General features: G+C 39.4%; 1 protein-coding gene across 2 annotated transcripts in view; it reads right to left on the bottom strand.

Annotated features, from left to right (window-relative positions):
* The window catches only part of USP9X (ubiquitin specific peptidase 9 X-linked), a 104,721-nt gene that overhangs the window by 63,179 nt on the left and 17,028 nt on the right, over nt 1-24,514 (bottom strand). For both annotated transcript variants that reach the window (XM_068155095.1, XM_068155096.1), the window contains exons 2-13: nt 19,038-19,291; nt 17,370-17,515; nt 16,993-17,072; nt 13,231-13,343; nt 12,310-12,528; nt 11,296-11,411; nt 10,784-11,035; nt 10,566-10,704; nt 8,082-8,234; nt 2,853-2,957; nt 1,329-1,535; nt 354-490 (exon numbers count right to left, since the gene is read on the bottom strand). In XM_068155095.1, the coding sequence (XP_068011196.1) occupies nt 354-490; nt 1,329-1,535; nt 2,853-2,957; nt 8,082-8,234; nt 10,566-10,704; nt 10,784-11,035; nt 11,296-11,411; nt 12,310-12,528; nt 13,231-13,343; nt 16,993-17,072; nt 17,370-17,515; nt 19,038-19,133 (1,763 nt within the window). In that variant the 5' untranslated portion in view covers nt 19,134-19,291. The remainder of the gene's footprint in view (nt 1-353; nt 491-1,328; nt 1,536-2,852; nt 2,958-8,081; nt 8,235-10,565; nt 10,705-10,783; nt 11,036-11,295; nt 11,412-12,309; nt 12,529-13,230; nt 13,344-16,992; nt 17,073-17,369; nt 17,516-19,037; nt 19,292-24,514) is intronic.

Below are 24,514 nucleotides of genomic sequence, written 5' to 3'. Positions count from 1 at the left end.
CACAGAATAAGGATGGATGGGTATGTGTATGCATACATACATGTATGCACCTAAAACGCCTGTATGTTTCATAATCTAATACCATTGTCATGCAGGAAGGTCCATGGATAATAGAAAAATAAACCCAGCTGTTCCACAAATTAAGACTACTGTTCTAAGGATTAGTAAAAGTACATTCAAGGAAATAGTTAATGCTCTGTCTGATTTTTTTAGAGGCTATTTACACACACTGAAGGTGTTCTTCAGGTTTTTCTTTAAACACAGGTTATAATCTTACCTAAAAGTTAAATGGGTTGGAACGAGGCAAATTTTAACTTTTAACAGACAAAATGCTATTTGCAGTCTGTTCTTACCTTAAGTTTTGTGGTGCTTCACCAAACAAGCTGCAAATTTCTCTAATTTGTTTCAGAGCAGGAATGACCCATTTGTCATTTGTGCGAAGCTCTTCTATAAAACGATCTATCCACTGGATCTTTTGTGTATCTCGATCCTTGAAGAATAAGCATTTATAATCAAAATAAAGCCCATTGCAGAAACTATCACCATCCTCTTTGCTTCTTTCCAAGACAGAACAGAACATACAAAGCCCCACAAATACTAGAAAAAATCAGTTCTGAAGCATAAGTGCGTAAGAAAAGAGTCTGAGCAGCATGGTATGTTGAGAGAAGCTGTAGGTGTGTTAAAAAACTCTCTGCCTTGAGGCATTCAATAGCTACTCAAAAAAGCCTGTAGCTAGCTAGGCTCATCAGTTTAAATAATTTGATCTTTCCCTTTCATTTATTTCTGCTCACTGGTACTCAGAGTAAACTGAATGAGAAACTGTTTCTTAACAACTAAGAAACAAAACCTTACCAGTGTTTGCCAAGACAGATAATGAATTAATTTTGAGCCACAACAGAAGCTTGGGTGGGCAAGGAGAACTTGTAACAGTTCTCACTGTCCTTTGCTAGGCCCTTTCTAATGAAAGCAGGGAAACATAAGGACTTACTGTAAAAAAGGCAAAAAAAATTAGCATCATTGAGTACAGAATAAAATGAACACAGGACAGGGTCTGGGGTAGAGTTCTTTTCCAATTCCCAGACATGGTCATTACAGTATGTTGCCAACTGCAACAAGACACACAATCTGATTAATTTCTCTCTCTCCAATTAAACCACAAACCTTGTTATTTAAAACATGTCCTGTAATATTTTTTAAGTACCTGGATGTTGGTACAGCAATACGAATCCATGACAAAGAACACAACTGTTAAATCACCAAATGCCTCAAATTTTTCATAGGGGACGGGAGGAAACTGATTTTGCAATAGAACATACCAGATGACTCACCTGTGAACAGCTGTAATCTAAGATTTTAATATGAGCACTAAGAGCCTGGTCCATGATATCGACTGGTACGTCATCACTATGAGCCAAATTCCACAAGAGGTTCAGCACCTTGTGTGCCATTACACCATCCTTGTCATCCTCTGCGAGACGACGAATTAACTCAAGCAGTTTCTCACGCTGTTTCTTGCTCGCATTTGTCCAACTTGCCTAAGAAAATATTTTGATGCAACAATGAAGCAAAGCAACTCTGTAAAGAACTTTCACCTATCTTTCATTAAAAATAAACAGCAGTAACAAGTCATACACAATTAAATAGCTCTTCCAGTGTTCAGAACTGAAGTGTTCTCGACTTCAGACAAAAAAGAGAAGCATCTTCAAATAAAAAAAGCAAACATTACCACTGACAAGCTCACCAACAGTCAAAATAACTGTTCTCACAAATGCTGTCTCAAAAGTCCTATACTTAAAAGACTTCTTCAGTAATTTATAAGCACTAAATGAGTACAATTCTAATATCACTTATGCCTCTAAATCTGACCGAAACAAACACACTCTGCATTACATTAACCTTTTCCCCAGTAAGCTTCCAACAAAACATTAATTTATATTCATGTCAGACAAAATTTGTGATACTGAACACACAGAATTTTTGAGCACTTAGTTCAGTATCTGGATTGTGGAACATTAGACCCCCATTCACCCAACTAGAGAACTCCCATTAATCAGAGCACAAACTGCATGTAAGCTGAAACGTGACAATAATGCATTTATCTAACACCAGAAAAAAGAGGGTCCACAAAGCTGATTTGCATTTTCTAACTACAGCAAATCATCTCCTAGAAGTGAAACAGAAACACAGAACAGAAACAGAAACAGCACCACTACTGGAAGCTACAAATGTTGCCAGCATACATAAAGAGCCAGGAACAAGTTGTTTGGGGATTTCAATCAAATGCTATGTTTCTATACATTCAACACGGTATTCCTGGGATGGCTTCATTCTGTATCTATGTCAATTAGAGAAAAATTATTGCATGATGAAGTTGGGGAAGTGGGGAACAGAATTCCTCAATGTCCTCTACTTAAAGATCAAAAGTAGTATTTACTAAATCACCAACACTTAATAATTTGGAACAATTGCCAAAAGGTATTTAAGATAAAGAACTTCATTTTAGTTATAAAATTCAGTATTCCAAAACCTGCTAAATATTATTTTAATAATACAGGCCTCAACAAATGTGCATTACCCAAAAAGCATTCAAAGCAGAAAACAAAACTGTCAATTAAACTAGCCTAACTAATCTTTAGTTTAGACAGGAAGAAAATCTCACAGCAAATGCTCATTAAAGAATCTAGCACAACCCAGCATTTCTAATAATAATTACAGACTGGTGCTACCCATTAAGAAGTCTTTCAACATAAGGAAATTGTCTGTATCTAAAATAATTAGAAAGTAGACCTTGAGTCACAAATCTGTATCCACCATCACAACCCATTTCCTGAACACAGCCAAGACACAGTTACCTTAAAACAATCAAATAGGTGATCAAGCTGTTCAGGTGAGAAATCCCAAGCTAATTTTGCAAGGAGATCATGTACATTTTTCACGATGGCTTCATGTTTTCCTGCCTGTCAAAGAGAGAAAAGGAATCAACTTTTGTGGCAATCCATAATTAAGTCAAGCAGCAAGACACTGCATCATTTATTACAAAAAGACTGAGGTGGTCAGCAAGAAAAGGTGATGCTGTGGGAGCAGTGTGGCAAGCTGGATACTCACTTCACTGGAAAATCACAGTATTTAGATTTCCTTGCGTGGGCAAGTATTTCAGTGTGCTCTGCATGCACACAAGTAGCACTTACTTAGAATACAAATACTGCAGTGTCACATTATATACTGTTTTATCAAAATCATGCTGGGAAAGCAGACAATAAAACCTGCAAGGGCATTTTACCTTACAAATCAGCATTTACATTGTATGTACTTTTGCTTTTCTTTCTAAAAAAGACAAGACTCCAAATCCACTTCCTCAATGAAAGTCATTGAAGTGTTTTAAGCTGTAAAATAATTTGTAGTATTTCCAGAGTTTCTCAGGCTGAAGTACTTCCTGTGTACCAGTGGATTTGTTGGCAACTGAAGCTATTACCAACAACTTTTTATCAGACGGCATTTTTAAGTCCCGCAGCTAATAAACTTCCAAAGCCTAACAATCAAACTAATGGCTAGATGTTGAGTTATATACTAGACACAGTTTTAAATGAGTTTGGTATATGTCACAATTTTGACATTTAAGGAGGAAAATAATAAAGAAAAAACAGCTAGCACAATGCTAACTCTGGGTGAGAAGTAAATTTTCTTCCTACATGCCCAGACTGGAAAATGCATCCTGTACTTTAAATCCCCACTCAAAACCAATGATTTTGGACTATGTGAATCAATAGCTGCTTTACTGTACAAATGCTTCCTGTAAGTGCAGAGTAAAAAATTGTAAACCAAATACCTAGAAAACAAACTCTGATGCCATTAATCTTGTACAGTATTAAAAATGCATGCATAAGTTTTGAAATTCATTTCCTTCTAAGAGCCTCCATCAGTAGTTCACTCAAAACCAAAAAAAACAAGAGACTAATAGCTTTGCAACATGTTGCACCATAAATTCTTTATAATGTGACAAAATTTGTTCTTTACTAAAAGCAAACTAAGTAGGAAGGTTAGTTTTCATGTTATGGGTCAGGTTATGACAGAGGGAATTACTGAACCACTTACTCCATTTTGCAAAACATTTTTTTTCCTCATATCAGATTATTTTCTAGGTACAAAGAAAAGAGAGGATACAGGGCCGAAAAAATATCTACAATACAACAAACAGAAGAAGTATGCACAGCTGCTTAGGACAGGAGGCAAGAAGAGTAAGAACAATCTTGTCTCAGGTTTTTAACGGGCCTGAGGATGATCTCAACAGAAAAGGATGGGGAAGCAGCACAAGACAGTAGGAGGAGGTAAGGAACCTGGTGTGTGAACGGTCAGCTTGCTGTGCAGAAACAGGGAAGTGCCTGTAACATTCTAGTTAATGCTCCAAAATGAGACCCCAGCACTAATCTCTGCAGTTTTATTTCTTGTCCAGCTGGACGCTTCCCTACAACTCAACAGGCTGCAACTTAATTCTTGCCTTTAGAAACTTAGATTTCTTGAATTAAATGCACTTCTATTTTGTGAGCACTCACTTTGTAAGACATTAAAACACTGCAATTAATCTTATGTTGCCTTCTACAGGCACAAACAGCATGACCTTTATTACTTTTCATAAACTACTTATTTTTTTTCTAGCTCTATACTGAGATTCTGAATGCACTCCTGTAATACCAACTGTAAGTTCGTGCATGCTCACCCTCTAAACCCAGGCAGCAACACAATGGCTCTCATCTGAAAGCAAGGCCACTTTGTTGTCGCATTGAGCCAGAGCTAAAATAATCTGCCTGTTATATAAAGCTTCACAGTAAGTCAACTCCTCGCTACTGAATTTCATGCTCCAGCTGCTCTTAGAAGCTGTCCTTTAATAAGAACTTTTAAAAACTATTAAACACAGGAAGTAGTGAAGCTGGGAAGAATCATTCTCTATTAGCAAATTTTAGTATTCCTACATTTTAGTCTCTTTTAATTCCATGGCCAAAGCCACAGTGAAACCACCTATCTGAATAAGGCTTACTGAATTCAACTTTCACATAAAAAAACTGCAGGACAAAACTGCAGCAAGTGCACTGTGGCAACTACTGAACTGTAGGCAAAAGAAGAGGAAGATTTGCTTCCTTCCCCCCAGCCCCCAACTCCTTGGGGGGGGCTATCCCTACCTTTTAAAAGGTTGCAATATCTTTCACAACCTTTTGGAAGGGTAAAGATTTTTGTTTAAATTAGTTTATCCTCATGTCCCATTTGCAGGCACTATGAGTAACACAACTGCTTGGAAGACTTGTTTACAAATTTCAGAATTTTCCTTATAAAAGGTGAGGCTCTAATATAGCTAAACCAAGAGCACTAGCAGCAAAATAATCTAAGCTGCCTTGTCCCTACAGACTTCTTACAAGGATGAAAACACTATGATGACAGAATCCAATTCAAGTGATCTGTGTACTGCTCTGTCACATAATGTAATTTTTCAAAGAGTATTTAGGGATAATAAGAAAATAATAAAGAGTTTCCTGAATTTCAGCCAGGGCAATTACTATCAGGCTGGAATTTAAGTCAAGAGGTTCTGTAGTTAGTTTAAAGACCAAAGAGCTCAAAGTCAATCCTACACTACTGCAGTTAGTTCCAAGTGCTTTAAATATAACTTGGTATCAGTGCACCTGAAAATAGGGACATCTGCACAAGTCCACGTCAGCCAAATTGTCAGTTTCAGGACAGTGTTAACACAGGTGAACTAAGGATATAATACTGCCCAATTCCTGTATTAGTCCTTGCTGTGGTATGACCCCAGTTGGCAAGTAAGCACCACACAGCCACTCACTCACACTCTCCACTACAGGTGAATAGGGATTGGATCAGAAGAGTGTGAGAAAACGTAAGGTTTGAGATGGAGAGTTTAAAAGGAAAATCTTTTGCTTCACCTACACAGCCCCATATCTGCTACTATGATTTAACTCTACCTGTGCCAAAACCAGTACAGCCCTCTATCCTGGAAACCTGGTTTAGCCTTCCCACATTTGAAAGACTGGCTCAAGAGCTTACTTGTACTAGTGAATTATTAGAGTTTCACTACCAATTACTTATGAGCAAGGACATAAGTACTCATGCTTGTTTCTATTCTTAAGTGACCTTTTATTTCATGTCCACTCAGTAAGTAATAATGAACTTGTGTTTTCAGCTGCAAGTGAATTTTGTATGGTGCTAAACTTCACACAGGCACAGCTAGGAAGCTCAGCTTCACAGAATCATCTGAGAACAAGTCTGTATTGCAAAATCTGTAATTTTTCAAAAATGATCATTGCAACACAAAGAATTTGCTGTTAAATAATTTCTACAACAGTCATTTCTATAACTCTTATTAATAGTGCTCTGTCCAGAAGAATGGATACAACTGTGGTGACCTTTAGAGATTACCAACATGTTAGAATAAACCTTTATTATTAGAATAAACCTTTATTAGAATAAACCAAACCAGGTTGGAAGAGACCTTCAAGATCATCGTGTCCAACCCATCAACCAATCCAACCCACCCAAACAGCTAACCCATGGCACCAAGCACCCCGTCAAGTCTCCTTCTGAACACCTTCAATGACGGCGACTCCACCACCTCCCCGGGCAACCCATTCCATAGCGCAATCACTCTTTCTGTATAGAACTTCTTCCTAACATCCAACCTGAACCTCCCCTGGCGCAGCCTGAGACTGTGTCCTCTTGTTCTGGTACTGGGTGCCTGGGAGAAGAGACCATCATCAGCCTGTCTACAACCTCCCTTCAGGTAGTTGTGGAGAGTGATGAGGTCACCCCTGAGTCTCCTCTTCTCCAGGCTAAGCAGCCCCAGCTCCCTCAGCCTCTCCTCATAGGGCTTGTGTTCCAAACCCCTCACCAACTTTGTTGCTCTTCTCTGGACTTGTTCCAGCAAGTCAACATCCTTCCTAAACTGAGGGGCCCAGAACTGGACACAGTACTCGAGGTGTGGCCTAACCAGTGCAGTGTACAGGGGCAGAATGACCTCCCTGCTCCTGCTGGCCACACTGTTCCTGATGCAGGCCAGGATGCCATTGGCCCTCTTGGCTGCCTGGGCACACTGCAGGCTCATGTTCAGCCTACCATCAACCAGCACCCCCAGGTCCCTCTCTGCCTGGCTGCTCTCCAGCCACTCTGACCCCAGCCTGTAGCACTGCATGGGGTTGTTGTGGCCAATGTGCAGAACCCGGCACTTGGATGTGTTAAATCTCATGCCGTTGGATTCTGCCCATCTGTCCAGCCTGTCGAGGTCTCTCTGCAGAGCCTCTCTACCCTCCAGCAGATCAACTCTTGCCCCCAGCTTGGTGTCGTCAGCAAATTTACTGATGATGGACTCAATGCCCTCATCCAGATCATCAATAAAGATGTTAAAGAGCACAGGGCCCAGCACTGATCCTTGGGGCACACCACTAGTGACTGGCTGCCAGCTGGATGTGGCACCATTCACCACCACTCTCTGGGCTCGGCCCTCCAGCCAGTTCCTAACCCATCGCAGTGTGCTCCCGTCCAAGCCATGGGCTGACAGCTTGGCCAGCAGTTTGCTATGGGGGACGGTGTCAAAGGCCTTGCTGAGGTCCAGGTAGACTACATCAACAGGCCTCCCCACATCCACCAGGCGGGTCACCTGATCATAGAAGGAGATCAGGTTGGTCAGGCAGGACCTGCCCTTCCTAAATCCATGCTCTTACATGTTCTTACATGTTCTTGCATGTTCTTACATGCATTTTAAACTACTAAGTCATAATGCATCATGCTCTTTCAGAAGCTAGACTTTGCTCAACACTGAGGGCCCTTAACACTTAGAAAATATAATCTTTGTACCATGATCTAAACTGCTCCTCTAGACTTCACATAAAATGTGTAGCTGATCCCTTTTACTGAAGAGATTTGAAGACAATTTTGAGATTCATGACCCCAGAAAAAAAAAACATCATTTGATTTCAAATTTTTCTTTTGTCTAACTCCAAGCTTGAGAAGCACAAGTCATCATCTCAATGCATGACATACAAGATCCCTTCCAAGCACCAGCAGACAAGCAGCTCAATTACCTGTGCAGCCCAAATGTTGTCAAGATCCTGCAAAGTGAGGGCTTTCTCTTTGATGACAAAACGAAGGATCTTCTCTAACTTCTCTACATATTGAGGTTGATGAAGGCTGTCTCTCAGTACAATTGATAAAATATTATTCTGCTGGATCCATTCCTGAATATAAAGAGAAAGTAGTGCATCTCAAATTACTGAAGTGCTGTCACTGACATTTAAGCTAAAAAGAAAGAAAAACATAAAAATCAACCTGTTATATATTAATGACTGTATATGCCATCTTCTATTTGGGAGAAGTGAGAAAAATGAAGCACAGAGGGAAAGTACTTGCCTGCAATTGCAATTTCCTTTCAGAAAAAAAAAAAGACAAAACCAAAACCAAACTACATTTTAAATACTCCACTATGCTAGTTGCTGTGATATCTTAAGAAGGCTTATTAAAATCATGAACTCAAAGCATAAAAGATAGTCAAACAACTTCAAACACAAAAAGCTAGTGAGAAGAATAGTTAACTCTTCTATTCAAGGAATAATTTTTAGTTCATCCAATTCAAAATCATTAAATAACAAACCTGAAGAGTTTAAAGACTTCTAGCTCTACTGGTGTGCCTACAGCATATAGTATCATAGGATCATTCAGGGTTGGAAGGGACCACAAGGATCATCTAGTTCCAACCCCCCTGCCATGGGCAGGGACACCCCACACTACATCAGCCTGGCCAGAGCCTCATCCAGCCTGGGCTTAAACACCTCCAGGGACAGGGCCTCGACCACCTCCCTGGATAACCCATTCCAGGGTCTCACCACTCTCATGGTGAAGAACTTCCTCCTCACATCCAGCCTGAATCTCCCCACCTCCAGCTTCATTCCATTCCCCCTAGTCCTATCACTACCTGAGATCCTGAGAAGTCCTTCCCCAGCCTTCCTGTAGGCCCCTTTCAGATACTGGAAGGCCACAATGAGGTCACCTGCGAGCCTTCTCTTCTGCAGACTGAACAGCCCCAACTCTTTCAGTCTGTCCTCATCGGAGAGGTGCTCCAGCCCTCTGATCATCCTCGTGGCCCTTCTCTGGACACCTTCCAACACCTCCACATCCCTCTTATAATAGGGGCTCCAGAACTGGACACAGTACTTCCAGGTGGGGTCTCACCAGGGCTGAGTAGAGGAGGAGGATCACCTCCCTCGACCTGCTAGCCACACTTCTGATGCAGCCCAGGATCTGATTGGCTTTGAAGGCTGCAAGTGCACACTGAGAGCTCCTGTTGAGCTTCTTGTCCACCAGCACCCCCAAGTCTCTCTCCTCAGGGCTGCTTTCCAGCCAGTCACTGCCCAGCCTGTATTTGTGCCTGGGATTGCCTTGACCCAGTACATACAGTGAAAGCCAGGAGTGAATAATAGAACAGCCACATCATTTAAGTACTGCCACTTAGTGATTGACTTTTTTAACGCTTCCAATTGAATTAGAGGAAAATATTCCAGTTATATTTAAGTAAATGCAGTTATTTTCAGTGGTGTCATTGACACAGTCAGTTTAGGGGCATGCATGTTTTGTTCTGACTAAAGCAGATCACCGTTGTTTTTTAGCATTGAAAAGTAAACAAAGTTACACAGCATCAAACCTTCCAGTAGCATCTCCTTCACTGCAGATGTACAATAATCAAGCCAGTCTAGTTAAATATTCAAATCTATCTTGTCTAAGATGCCAAACTATAGTGAGTATGTAAAAGAGAGGCCTATTTCCTCCTACTGCATTTTTAAGTCAAACTACAGCAGCTCTTTTTCTTTTGGTCAGGTGTCCTTTTACAGATTGTAAGCCTCACGACAGGTAGCTAGTCACAAAGATGGGGCAGAATAGTGCAAAAATCACTTAATACAATTTAACTTCAACAAAAGGAAGATAAAATTGCCATTACTTTAACTTTAAAAATGCTAATTTTAACAGTTCCCTCTATATATGCACTCGAGTATGAAACAACAGTCCAAGTATACAAATATTGACAACAAAAATGTGAGTTATGGAACTTTTTGTACCAAAGAATCCAGCCCCTGAAACGTGAAAAGCAGAGTAGTCACTTAGACATCTAATGGGTAAAAACTAACTTGAAGCACAAAACCCAGACTAGATCCGTATTTAAATGAACATTCTTTCTTTTATTTACAGTGGCACTAAACTTTCAAATGAATCACACCTCTTTATCTGAGTTTGGTTTGGGATTTAAAAAAACATCCAAAACCACTAAGTAAGAACCATACTACTCAAGCAGTACCGAAAAGAATTCTCCATAGCAGTTTTGAAACAAACACTGCCATTTTTCACAGACAGGCTACTATTAAAATTACCTATTACAATGGCATGGTATCTACTGTTTATAACACTAGATAAGAAAATCAGCAGTGTATGCAAGATCTGTAATACACAGCTACTTAGACAACTGAAGCCATATAAGAGAAGGAAAGTACATTCAATGAATTTTGATGAGGAGAACTTACTGCCATTCTTTCAGCTGTAAGCCATTCCTCCTCTTCAGGATTACCATGACGATGAGTGTAATATGACACGCTGGATATTACTTTGTTTACTTCATTTAGTGCATTCATTTTACCATTGAAAGAAGAAATTTGTAACAACCTGTAACAGAAAGCCATGTAAGAAGTGTGGGAAAACAACACCTCAAGAGTGGTGTATCATATTAGGAGTAGTATCTTACCTAAGTATCATTTTTAACCTAAATATTTCTAAGTTTTTTACAGTTTCTTCTTGTCCTGGAACTCTTGAAGCTAAGTTCTTCAAAGATTTGATTATCATTGACAGAGCATCATTTTTGGCTTCGTTCTTTGCTTCTTTTTTCAGTTCATCATCAGTTAAATTTTCTAAAAATTGTGGAACCATTTCTATAATTGGAAGGAAATATTTCTTCACTGTGTGTAATGTTAGAAATTCGTAACATTGTCCAAATGGCCTAAAAAGAAAAACAAACAGACAAAAGAGACAACAATGGAATCAAAGTGCCATAAGGGGTAGTTGCGTAAGGTTAGTATAGTAAGGAGTAATTCATTCAAGGAACTCAAAGTCTATTGACAAGGGCATGACAAGCTGAAGGGAAACGCACTAATTAAGAGATGGAGTGAGGGGAGGTGGCTCAAGAAGGACGAAGCTTGGTGCTAACCAAATATTTAAATTAGTCCAACTTTTACAAATATTTTGTTTTCAAAAACTTACTTAATAAGAGCTGCAATTATCTGAACATTCAAAGCTGATCCACTCATGAAGCGATCATGCAAGATCTGAAATCCATTCAGTGTGCCAAATTTGTTGATGAGATCTACTAGCCAGCCCTGCAATAAAATAAACAGTTATTTTCTGGTATTTGCAAACAATCATCTAGAAACCTCTTCCAAGAGCCTCTCAGTAACAAAACTTGCTCAACAAAAAAAGTCCTTACACAATCAACTGTTAGCAAGTAAAACAATTCAGAGTGAACTTGCCTTCAGACCCAAGAACCAGACCAGATTACTAACCCACCACTCCTAGTTCCAAAGTAACCCAAATCAACCAAACATCCCCACTAAAATCCAGCAAAACCCACCAACCTAAAAAGCTCCACCAAACCCCAAAAAATCCAAACCAAACTCCCAAAACCACATGGACACAAGCATGCCATGTCCAATTAAAACTATTTATCTTATCACTGGTAACTGTGAGAAAAGTGAAAGAAATTTGTTATTTCATCACAGAATCTCCTCCTCAAAATGTCACCTACAAAATCATGTTGACTTGGAAGGTAAATCCACCAACTACCAAAGGCAAGCATGCTGGTTAACACAGCAGGAATGTCATTCCAATAGAGTTGTGCCAGCTTACCATGGAAACACATGACACACTTTGATAGGTATTTAAAAGACGCAAAGACGTGGTGCTTAGGGACATGGTTTAGTGGTGGAATTGGCAGTGCTGGGTTAATGGTTGCACTAGATAATCTTAAAGGTCCTTTCCAAACCTAAACAATTCTATGGCTCTATGACTGTGAACCAAAGCTGGAAAGATTTATAAGGGGAAATTTAACTCATTTAATTTACAAGTCAAAAGCAGCAAATCATCTCAGTGATATAAAAAATGAAGGGGCTGTTCCCCCCTGTCGTCCCCCCCCCAGCTAAGACCACTTTTTTATGGCTACTGTGTAATTATGTAACACTGCATGAAATTTAAAGTACAGGTCTGAAAGTGCTCTCATACCTTTGGTGATCGTGGGTCAGGAGGACGGGCATAAAGTTCATCCTCAGCAAGCTGGACACCTGCAGGAACTGTTTCTGAGGGCCGAGTACCATTGTATAGATGGAATTTGCAATGAGGATTTAAGGCCATGGCGAGAAGTTCAAGAAGGGGAAACCAATCTTGGGACAGCTTGGCCACACAGAGTTCCACTAGTCGATGGGTGTTGTTTATAATACATCTCTATTAAGATAAAAACCACAAAGAACACATCTGGTGACCATATAATGGTTATGAACTAGAAACTCTGAACCATTTTTAACTAGCATGCAGAGTTGCATAAAAGGGTTCTATAACACTGTATTTGAATCTCTCAATAAAGACTTAAGCAAACTTTACATTTTCAGCTAAAAATTAAAGTTCGAAAAAAAGATGCAAATAATTTTTCATATTGGAGATATTCACAAATCATCAACTATTAACTACTTCAAGTTTATTGTTCTCAGATTTGCTTCAGTTTCTCAAATGGCACATGACTAGCCATCCAACCAGTAGGTTTTATATTCAGACAGCTGCTACAAACATTCAGAAATTAGGCTGTTAAAAGCTTTTACTAAAAAGCAAGTTTTCATGTCCTAGCATGCACATACAACCAAGCAAGTCTCCAGACATCTGCCCAAAGACTGCTTAATAATACCTGCACCACTGAACATATGAAGTTCAGTTCCTTCCAAAGAAACACCAGAGGTAGTAAGATGCAACAATGCTAGGAGGGTAACTTCCCCCCCTTCCCAAGAGCGGCATATACAACAGTTCTGCAAGTTCTCTGTCGATACCAGTTTCAAAAACGAGATTGGGTTCCGGCAGTCTCCTGACAGTCACAAAGCAGTCTCCTTCCTCATTTTCACTACCATGCTTTTCAGAAACACAATTTTAAAAACTCACATGAATCTCAAACTTCCAGCCACTCACTGCTTCGTCTGTAAGGATTTTTGTGAAAGATATTGTTAACCCATCTCGAAAAAATCGCTGGCATGCTTCACTTTTGACATCAAGGCCTATTTTAACATAGAAAAGAAAAAAAGGGGGAAAAAAAGGTATGCAAATTCATTAGTTTACATGAACTTCTCAATATTGAAAGATGTGATTTGTACTTCAAAGGTTTGGTGTTTAAAGTTTTAGAAGTCTCTTTTAAAAAGAAGCCTATAAAAAACACCCAAAACCTAAAACCAACCATTTTGCTAACCTTTAAATTCACTATGATGTTTATTTCTGGAGCAAACCTCATGAACTGAAACACTTCCTAACTAGTCTAGAATGACTGTAAAGATAAAACATCACTCCTGCTCTTACACACTATTCTTCAAATAGGTTTTCTTCCATTAGCAAGTAACTCCAGATTATCATTTGATAGTCCCATGGCTTGCTTAATAAAGCAGTAATGCATTGATGCCTACACATAAAAAGCTAATATTCCATAAATAAATGCATCTGCCTGTCTCAGTCTAGACAGGATTTGCACTGTTCTTGTCCAATTTGCTCCTTGCACTTGCAGGTGGTAACGATGACATCTAACTCTCACAAGTACTTTCAATTCAGTTCAGTTATGTTCTTTTCAATTTCAGTTCCTGAAAAGACTTAGAGATGATACAAATATAACTCTTATTTTATAGACCGTCACAAATGCAAGAGTTATCCCACTCACTCCAGACTCACTCCACAATGCCAATGCCCACTGGCAATGTCAGAAATTAAAACAAGCTACTTAAGCCCCCTAACTACTAGAAATTCAATCACAGAATGATTTGGGTTGGAAGGGATCTCAAATATCATCTAGTTCAAATCCCCTTGCCACACACAGGGACACCTTTCACTACATCAGGCTGCACAAAGCACCATGCAACCCAGCCTCAAACACTTCCAGGAATAGGGGAGTCCACTGCTATGGCAAACTGTTCCAGTGCATCAGCACCCTCAGAGTATTAACCCTCACCATATCACTACAATCCCTGATGAAGAGTCCCTCTCCTTTTTCCTGTAGGCCCCCTTTAAGTATCTGAAGGCCACATGGTCTTGCTGGGGCCTTTTCTTCTCCAGGACAAACAATCCCAACAATCTTAAGCTTGTCCTCACAGAGGAGGTGGCTGCAGACCCCTGAAATGATGCTTGATATAAATTAAGTGATCATAGAATCATAAAATCAGTAAGGTTGGAAAAGACCTGAGAGATCATGAAGTCCAGCCTGTCACCCAAGACCATATGACTACTACACCAAGGTACCAAGTGCCACGTCCAAACCCCGCTTGAACACCTCCAGGGATGGTGACTCCACCACCTCCCTGGGCAGCACATTACAACAGCTAACAACTCTCTCTGTGAAGAAGTTTCTCCTCGCCTCCAGCCTAAACCTCCCCTGGCACAGCTTGACACTGTGTCCCTCTTGCTCTTCCCTGGGAGAAGAGACCAACCCCCTCCTGGCTACAACCTCCCTTCAGGTAGTTGTAGAGAGCAATGAGGTCTCCCCTGAGCCTCCTCTTCTCCAGGCTAAACAATCCCAGCTCCCTCAGCCTCTCCTCATAGGGCTTGTGCTCAAGGCCTCTCCCCAGCCTTGCTGCCCTTCTCTGGACACATTCAAGAGTCTCAATCTCTTTTTAGGATTTGTTGCTTCACAAACGTAAATGATTACAAAATAAAATGCATGTAATTCCTAGTTATCTTTCAATTTCTCATTTCATTTCTTCCCTTTTGAAACAGAATTGCTCAGATTAAGAAAAGTGAGATAATGGCCACATTTCTGATCTGTTAAGAAATGTACACAAGAGGGCAATTTATATCACCTCTCTATATATACACACAGCTCGGTACCGGTGTTCGCCAAGTTTTGAGCTATCAAAACAGTGTCAGTTACACCAAGTGAACACCCTATCATATTCCTTGAGCACTGGAAGTTATTTAAAAAAGAACCATCCTAGCCATCATGTACTCCAAGTAGTGAGAGGGGAAAAAAAATGTTAAAAAAATCCAGGATCTAATTGTAAAGATAAAGTTAACAAAACCCACTCCTGACAGCTTTCCTTGCTTTTCTAATCCATGCATACATACACACAGAGGAATTCATGTAGAGGTCAAGAGGAAGAACAAAGAGATAGCAATGCAGAAACCCTTTGCAGAACTGCACATCGACAACTCAATAAAAATCAAAGCACATAAAACACATGAGTAGATTTCCACCATTCTTCATAACCTCAAGAGGCAAAAGTGAAACCTATTGGGGAGCTTTCCACTACTTCTCATGCTTTGGAGATGCCTGTTAATGCTAGCAGCCAGAAATCTCTTTCTGTTCTTATTACTTCATTACATTTGACAGTTTTTCGGTTGTGTGGTTTATTTGTGGGGTTTTGTTGTTTGTTGTTGATTAATAAAAAAGCAAACAAACAAACACCAAAAACATGACATAACAGCTGGCAGTACATAGAATCAATAAGGTTGGAAAAGACCTCAGAGATCATCAAGTCCAACCTGTCACCCAACACCTCATGACCAACTATGCCATGGCTTCAAGTGCCACTACCAACCCTCTCTTCCCAAGCATGACTATGTCTTGCTACTGCACTGTTCCAACAGCCTGGACACACAGAGGGCTACATTTTCTTGCCGTAAGCCAGCATTTCTTTTGTCCCTGAAAAGGGGAACAGTCACTTGAAAATTCTACACTCACCTCAGGATTCTCACCAGACCTAGCTACATTTGAAGAAGCCAATTCCAAGCGCAACCACAGCTGATAAATCAGCGTTTGCAACAACATGTCATCCCGTGTTGGATGACAAGAGCACACCATAACTTTTGTTTCTCCAAAGCAGAGAAGATTTACAGAAAATAATTAAGAAAATCCAGAATATCTTGACCAAACTTTTTATTCTTAAAACTGCCCGTGTTTATTAACATGGAACTGAAGCCATCCTTGTCCAACTGTGCAAAACTAAGTCACTTTGAAATGTCATTGCATTTAAAACAGAACTAGCTGGTAAGCGTAGATATCCTAGAAAAATATTTTTATCTGACTCCTGATATTACTCAAATACTGTGGTGACAAACATTGACTGGAACAGGTGATCAACTTTCTAGGAGAACAAAACTTTCCATAACACACGACGAACTCCTCAATCTGACTAGTACAATTCAGCAAACATATACACAGATACAGAATCCTCCTCATTTCAAGCAAGCCAGACACAGCAAGCAGTAAGCTAGAGTTATTAGTCATGCTGTTTAAAACTCTAACTTTTTTCTAATATTCTCTAAAGTATGTATGTGCCAAACTTGGAACAAAAAAAATTATGGCAAGCTATTTGGAAAGCTACGTTAAAGAACTCGGATTATTTGAGTTTATTATCTGTTATAAAGACCAAACCCACTGGATGTTATATTAATGTGAATTCAGGAAACAGGTAGGACAGGAATGACAGGATTTTTATTGCTGTGAGTTTATTCAACTTCCCTACTTACGCTATGGCAACTAAATTCTAACTACATTGATTGCTTTCTAAAATTTCTGATCTATGGAGGTTCTGCATACCACTCTGACCACCCTCACGAGCAGGCCTGTAACAAGTAATTCGGAATTTTTAAGATTCCACCAAGGATTTAAGTTACAAGAGAAGCCTTTGCACACTGTCCCAATAATCACTGATTGTCTTTCCAGCTTACCTTTTTTACTCAGGTCAATAGCAGCTTCTAGAAGAACTTCTAATTCCCCTTTCGGCAATACTGGAACAACCCATCGAGGCCTGTATTAAAAAACAAAACACCAAGCCCCACTGTATTTCAGTTGTGCTTCTTAAGAATCCTTGACCCCCTTGTAATGCTTTTATTATATAGCAAGAACAGATAGTTTCAATGTTCCTCATAAGCACAGTGTTTAAAAAGAACAACCGACCTAGGATTTGAGCCTCTTTCTCTTTGCAACCCAACAGAACGAAGTATTTCAAGAAATCCAGTGAAACAAAGGTGTAAGAATTCTGAACCCACTGTCAAGGTATTTGCTAAAATAATCTACACCCTCTGCAAAAAAAGTGTGAAAGTACCTGTTGATCATGTCATCCAACTTTGCCAGGTCTGTGTGTGGAAATGCAGGCTCCTCATCTTCGAGCTGGGGTGGAGCATCTCCCTGGCCCTGCTCATCAGGCGGGGTAGCTGGAGAGTTCTCATTGGAAGAATCAGGTGAAGAAGTCTAAAATAGGTATGGAAAATACTTTAAATGCTGTCTGCATTTATGTGCCATTTATGGGTAAGTCCCTTTTTATATCAAGTGTGTGTATATACATGTGTCTACTAAAAGTACCTTATAATAATTTTATTTCAGGTTTACTAACCAAACACAACAGTGCATTAATTGTACTACATGCTCTCTACTTCAACAGTTTAAAAATTAAGCTGTTTTCCCCGTGAAGAAAGTGGGGCTTTTGTAACAGACTTCTACCTTCAGCAGACCACCTATCTAGAAGGGGAGAATAAAGGTTAAATGGATACTCAAGTTTTTGCAGTTCTGCAGAAAAGATCACTATTTTAGGCAGAAGAACAAACTTCAAAAGCACAGAAAAAAACAATCATGACAAATATTTTCTAAAAGGAGTCTGCTAAGAATGAGTACCACACTACTACAGCTAGCTACTAAGCAACCTCCAAGACTATGAATACATAAGCCAATTTTGATGGACCATGCAAAATATATCACATTTTGTAGACACACTTTTATTCACATATAGAAATAGGATGAATTGACAACAGTAAAGATTCAGATCAGAATTTTCCCAAGGTAGATGTTGCTTGGGCCTAGCTGGGCATCCATCAGTTAGGGGCATTTGCATCAATTGTATTCCCCCCTATCGTTTCACTAATTAAACTGCTTTTAACTCAAGCCATACAATTCTCACTTCCATCCCACTGAGGTGAAGGGAGGGAGCGACAGGGTGCTTACCTAGCAGCCAGGGTCAGCCCACTACACATGTTCCACAACACAATTCATTCAAGAAGTAACAACCATTGACACTTGTTGTGCCAAGTGAGGAATGAAATGACGAAGTATAGCTTCTCTCTTGAACGGGTTTGGCTGCACTGTTTAAAAGCATCCTTTCTGGTACTTTTTCCCCCTCACATAAAAGAATCATCACATCATGATGTATTTGAAAGCAGGATAACCGGTTCAACCGAAACACATGAAGTTGTTCACGAAGCCTAACACAATGCACAAAGACTTAAAGAGCTGATGTCCGCTTGTAAACTGTTTTATCCAAAAGGACTTTTGCAGAACTGAGTACAAATTGGGGTCTGCGGTGTCAGGTTGGACTTGATGATCCTCGAGGTCCTTTCCAACCTAAGTGATACTGTGATACTGTGATACTGTGAAATTGAACTCACAGAGAGCACTTCTACAAATTTGTGGCAGGTAAGCCTACACCATGGTCCTTAGGAAGCTTCTGATATTACTCCAAAAAGGCTTCTAATCCAACACACACATGCTTGAAAGAACTATGCCACTGCATAAAAAGGAAGCATCTTTTGCAGTGGTCCTGAGCTGTATCTACTTAGCACTGCCTTGATCCCTTCAAATCATTTTGTGCTTCCAGGCACAAAAAACTTATTTCACTTAACTAGACACACTCTAGCAATATACATACTCCAACAAATGAGAATAACCATTTCTAAAGACCTAACCCCTTTAGTGTTAGACAACTTGATTGTTAATACCATACCTGATTCTGCTGGAGGGGAGGCTGGGACTGTCCATCAGGAGCCTGGCCCTGGCTATCATTCCCTCCTACCGGAGAGCCACGAGTCGTGGCTGTCATACTCGACACAGGGCAGATCTTTGCAATTTTGTCTGCTTATGTAGTTGTTGTGAGAGAAGAAATTATAGTCCACTTAGTAAAGCTGAGGTACCAGCATATGCTTGTCTTAAAAAGCTCCAACTCAAGAACACGCCATCTTGCAGAGACCATTGCATAACCTGAAAAAAAACCAAAACAAAACACAATATTGCTATATTGACACATGCATGGAAAAATAATACATAGCTGGAGAAGAACACTACAAAAATCCCCACAGTGTTATAAGGAATCTTTTCTTTCACACTCAGTATCTTTTATTAAGTATAACTGACATCAGAAGAAGGTAACATTTCATTACCTCTACACCACTGAGAAACTCTTTTGCTTCAACTGCTACAGTAGATTTGAGTTCAAGGTGCTGACCAAGGTCTACGTAGAAATGACCTGGTTGAGCATGAACAGCCAAATTTGTCACCTTTTCCAATACTTTTCTCTTGACACTCCCTAACTGCATGTGTCTGAGAGGAGTTAGAGATTGATTTTACCTCAGCTAAGACTAACAGAGACCCTACAGCCAAGCTTCTCTTAACAGACCAGCACACCCAGGGCATTTGACCTATATTCCCTTCTTTCCTGAAGGGAAATGAAAGGGCCTATGAAAGCCACGGTCCACTGGCCTTTCAAGTCTACTACAAAGCCCATCACATCCTCAGCAAGTATTTTAATGGATTATACAAGGAAAATTCTGACACTGGATTTGTTGATCTTGTAATCATCATATACCAACAGTTCAATAATCACTGTGTACTTCAACTTCACTGTATTGAGAAATAAAAAGCTGCATTAAGTTGAAACAGCAATTCCACTCTACCACAGGGTATAACCACAGAAGACAAAATGTAATTTGACAGAGCAGCTCAGACTTCCAAGCACCACATAAACCAACACCACTTGGGAAGTTCAAAAGCCAAGTAGGGTGCTAGAAAGAGCTGTATGAGCTTTCAGCAAGACTCACTCGGCAGTGCCAAGTTCCTGATTCAAAGTCTCCAAGTTAACAAGTTAGAGTGAAATTTATACAGTAAGACTATGCATATTTGTGGTTTATTATGTCGTCTCATCTCAAATTAACTTGGCAATGCTGTTACCTTTCTCCAAGACACTTTAAAATCCTTTCTTAAATTATGCAAATCTGCAAGCCATTACATACCCAGTAAAATCTGTGACTGAATACACTATTCCTCCCCTGCCCAGTCTCCAGTATTAACAGCATCAACAAGTTTAGAGATAGTGTCACCAAACTAATGTTAACTTTTGAACATAACTGTGTACTTTTAGTACTGCAATCCCCCCCACCCTTCAAAATTCATACATGCATAGGGCTTAGGAATCCTGCTAAGTACAGAACAAAAGGCATTATCAACTCAAATTTTCACAGATCTTTTAAATGCAGTTAGAGAAATTTATTGTAACTAGTGATCTTTTTTAAATGCCATCCTGAGAATTTGTTTTCTAATGACGTTTAGAACAATCACTAGGTAGACAGTATTAGCAAGACTAAGCTTCCTTTCCTATATACATACACTCATATATATACACACACATTGTCTGCAGCCTGCCACAGTTCAATGTAACCAGTTGTCCTGCACCGCCTGATTGAGGCTACAAGGTCCTGGCATAAAGTAATGAAACCCAAAACTTTCCAATTGGCACTGTACTTTTCAACAGCCCTTAGTCAACTACCACCACAATAAACCTTCCCTAACCACCACCGTTCTTCCTTAATAGGTCTGGTTCATAAAACATAAATCGTAAAAACTTGTGTGTACAGAGTGACTGAGCTAACAAAGAATCAGGAAAAGGGAAAAACAGCTCCTTTCAGCATCAATCCTGCTCTAGATTGGCTTTAACTGCAGAATAGCTCACAATAACTTCCTCGAAGTGCAAGCTCCTTCAACCTCATCATTATTCTAACACTTTTGGGTGAGTTACCATGAACTGAGCCACTTCAGAGGACTAAAGAAAGTAACAACCAAACAAACAAAAACTTACAAAGATTGATTTTCAGTTTCTTTAATTACCCAAATGACTGTACTGAAAGGCCAGAGAGTACTCATCATAATGCCAGCCAGGGAGCCAGGACAAAACTGCAGCTGCTAAACCGAGTTGCACTGATGCGGATTTACCCTCAGATTTTGCCTCTGTGCTTAGTTGAAGGCTCTGGGCAAATCATTCTTCCAAATTCCATTCTGCTCCAGGAGAGTAACATAAGTTAACTATGACATACCAGAAAACTACTACTTAAGTAATTTTTTTTTGGTATAACAAAAAATACACAGTTTTGTAGACACTACCAAATACAGATCATTTATGAGAAGAATTAACCTCTTATTTAGTAACTGCTTAACATTCACAATAGCCTATGCCTATTAAACATTCCCAAAAAATTGTATTTTAGGGCCTCTAGAGAAGCTCACTTGGCTTAGCTGTGTGCCTAAGGCCAAGTTCTTAAATCAGTTCATCACCTCTTCCCCCTATTTGTGTGATGTCATCAGAGATAAAAAAGTAACTTCAAGTTATGCTGCAGTTATCTAAGACACTACAATAAATGGCCCAATTGCTCTGTAGGATCTGCTCATAGTTCAGGCAGCTTCCTTCTAATTACAGAGTATACATGGTTTTATAAGCACAAATCATCATCCAATGTACGCATTCTAAACATTATTAAAAGGGAGTAGTTCACCAGTCCTGTTTTCAGCCACTGACTTAACTATGTTTTAGAAAAAACATCAACTTGCATGCCCAGAGATCATGCTACAAGAACTAATTGACCATGAAAGCTCAAGTTTCTGTCACTTCTTTAACTCAATATGAATTTTTTTAGAGTTAAAATTCACAAAGGCACAGTTTGACTTAGCTCAAGCTTAGCCTTTATATTTGTTTCTAAATAATCAAACGAAACTGATGCAGAGATACCTTAGAGTACACCGAAAGCTCAACTGAAACAATTCAAACTGCTTGTACCCATCTGAATCCTAGTGAGGATTCTACATTAATTTTTATATACATCTCATTTCTACTGTATTCAATTTTGGATTCAGCACACTAAGCCATGTTAAAAAAAAAAACAAATAAATGATCACCTTTACCCAAAGCTTTGAATGGATGTTTCAATAGTGTCAAGATGAAGACAGACATCTATTAAATGACAAGTTCACTACTCCACTGTTAATCAAGTGACATATGAGGCTATGAAGATTGAGTCAAATCCCACTGACGTCTGCTTTTGATTGCCAACTGACCAAACTGATTTGCCACACTTTTGCCATCCCCTTATATCACCCTAATCCACACTAAATTTTAAGTGAAGGTGAGCTTTTGCTTCATCTGTAATTTTACTAACACCAGGAAAAGACAACTACAGTTTTTTGACTGCATGCTCCACCATCCACCGCAAGTGACATTCCAACACAGCCCCAGCAGACTGCAGAGAGGATGCTGGGAAGAGCTGCCCTCCAGAAGGGACCTCTGCTTCTAGGCTCAAGCAGTCAGTACAGCTGTAAGCCTCACCTCATCTTTCACAAGCAGCAACCTTGTGTCTGTGTGGAGGAATGGGTTAATTTTGCTTGAGGAAGAAACTGAGCACCTTTCAGACAGGTTCCTGGGTAAGCACTAAATAAGAAGCAAATATGTACACATTACTCTGTAACAGAGTAACATGTAACAGGAAATACAATGGATGGCATTTTAGCATATAATGATCAAGGAACACACATTTTTTTTCTAATACAATTGACTTTTAGAACAGCTTTCATCTGAGTTTCTCAAAGACATTTCAGAACTAACTGAAATACTCTAATACATACACAGCCTTTCTCCCACATTAGCTACCTATAATGAGTCTCAGAAAAAAGCAAAGGCAAGGTGACAGATGACAGTAGTAGACCTCAAAAGACAATTTATTATTCATGCACATTACCTAAGCCATATCTAGGGACACAGACCTGTTTTTCCTTTAAAATGTTCAGGTTATATACAAGTGAAGATATATACCTTGTGGTAACAACGTATGCCAGGATACTAGTCTGCTGAACATGTAACCACAGAGCTTTCTAAAAGCCACACAAGTATGTTAAGGGGGGAAAAAAATAATCTCCAGTATTATGTACAGAATGACATATCTATCTTAAAAGCATCTCACAGAAGATGTGCTGTACTGCATAAGCTTACCTGCAGCAATACAAATTTTAGGTCAAAAAGTATCACAGATTTATTTCACATAGGATTCTGGGAAGTGCTTTCTTAGAATTCTAATAAATACTTACTCATCACAAAGATTATGATGTGATCCTAGTATAAAAATTCTACACTTAGCAATCTAACCTTCTTCTACCCTATTCTTTTATTTCAATCAAAACACCTTCTCATGTAGAAACACTTCCCTCAAAACTGTAACACTGACCTATTTCAGTAGTTAGAATCTACACACACCTACACACATTTATCATTTTCTTTCTTCTCTGTGCCTTGTCTCTTTCCAGAAGGATGAAATTATAATCAGAAAATGAAACTGGTGGTCACAGCACTTTGCTCATTAACACTCAAATGCACTAAAACTGAAATGCATTCAAGGATTAATGAAAGCCTTGTCATTAAGTTAGAACTGCCTAACTCTCAACATTTAAAAAATAGAATAAAATAAACCAGGTTGGAAGAGACCTTCAAGATCATCGTGTCCAACCCATCAACCAATCCAACCCACCTAAACAACTAACCCATGGCACCAAGCACCCCATCAAGTCTCCTCCTGAAAACCTCCAATGATGGCGACTCCACCACCTCCCCGGGCAGCCCATTCCAATGGGCAATCACTCTCTCTGTATAGAACTTCTTCCTAACATCCAGCCTAAACCTCCCCTGGTGCAGCTTGAGACTGTGGTGCAGCCTGGGACTGTGATATACCTGCAGAGAAATCTACAGAATATTTTCTCTGCTGATCTGCAGAGAAAATATTATTTCATATAATTTATACTACCAAAGACAATTAATTTAGATTCCTTCTCCTAGTACAGAAGTCAGTGTACATAGATCTTAGTCAACTACATCAGGCTCCAACAGGTTATTGCAAAGCAGTAAATTCCTAAGTGATACAGCAAAGGACACTACCGTTGTGATGAACTAAAAATGGTTTTATTAAAAAACAAGTGACTTCAAGCAACTTCTTTTCACTGATATTTTTCATAAGATACACCTGAAATTAAGACACTTAACTGTCTAAGTTTCTAGATCAATGCAAAAGTGTAATTCTATCTGCCATAAGTATCTTATGACAAAATAGAGAGGGGTGTCTTGGAATATACTTCCATTCTTTCAGGGTTGTTTGGTTGAGCTTCTTTAGCCTCAAA

The sequence above is a fragment of the Melanerpes formicivorus genome, unplaced genomic scaffold, assembly GCF_026170545.1.
Source record: "Melanerpes formicivorus ecotype bairdi unplaced genomic scaffold, bMelFor1.0.p_v2 SCAF_30, whole genome shotgun sequence".
In the NCBI taxonomy this organism is placed as follows: Eukaryota; Metazoa; Chordata; class Aves; order Piciformes; family Picidae; genus Melanerpes; species Melanerpes formicivorus.
The sequence above is the reverse complement of the archived record's forward strand: the minus strand, read 5'-3'. Positions and strand labels throughout refer to the sequence as shown.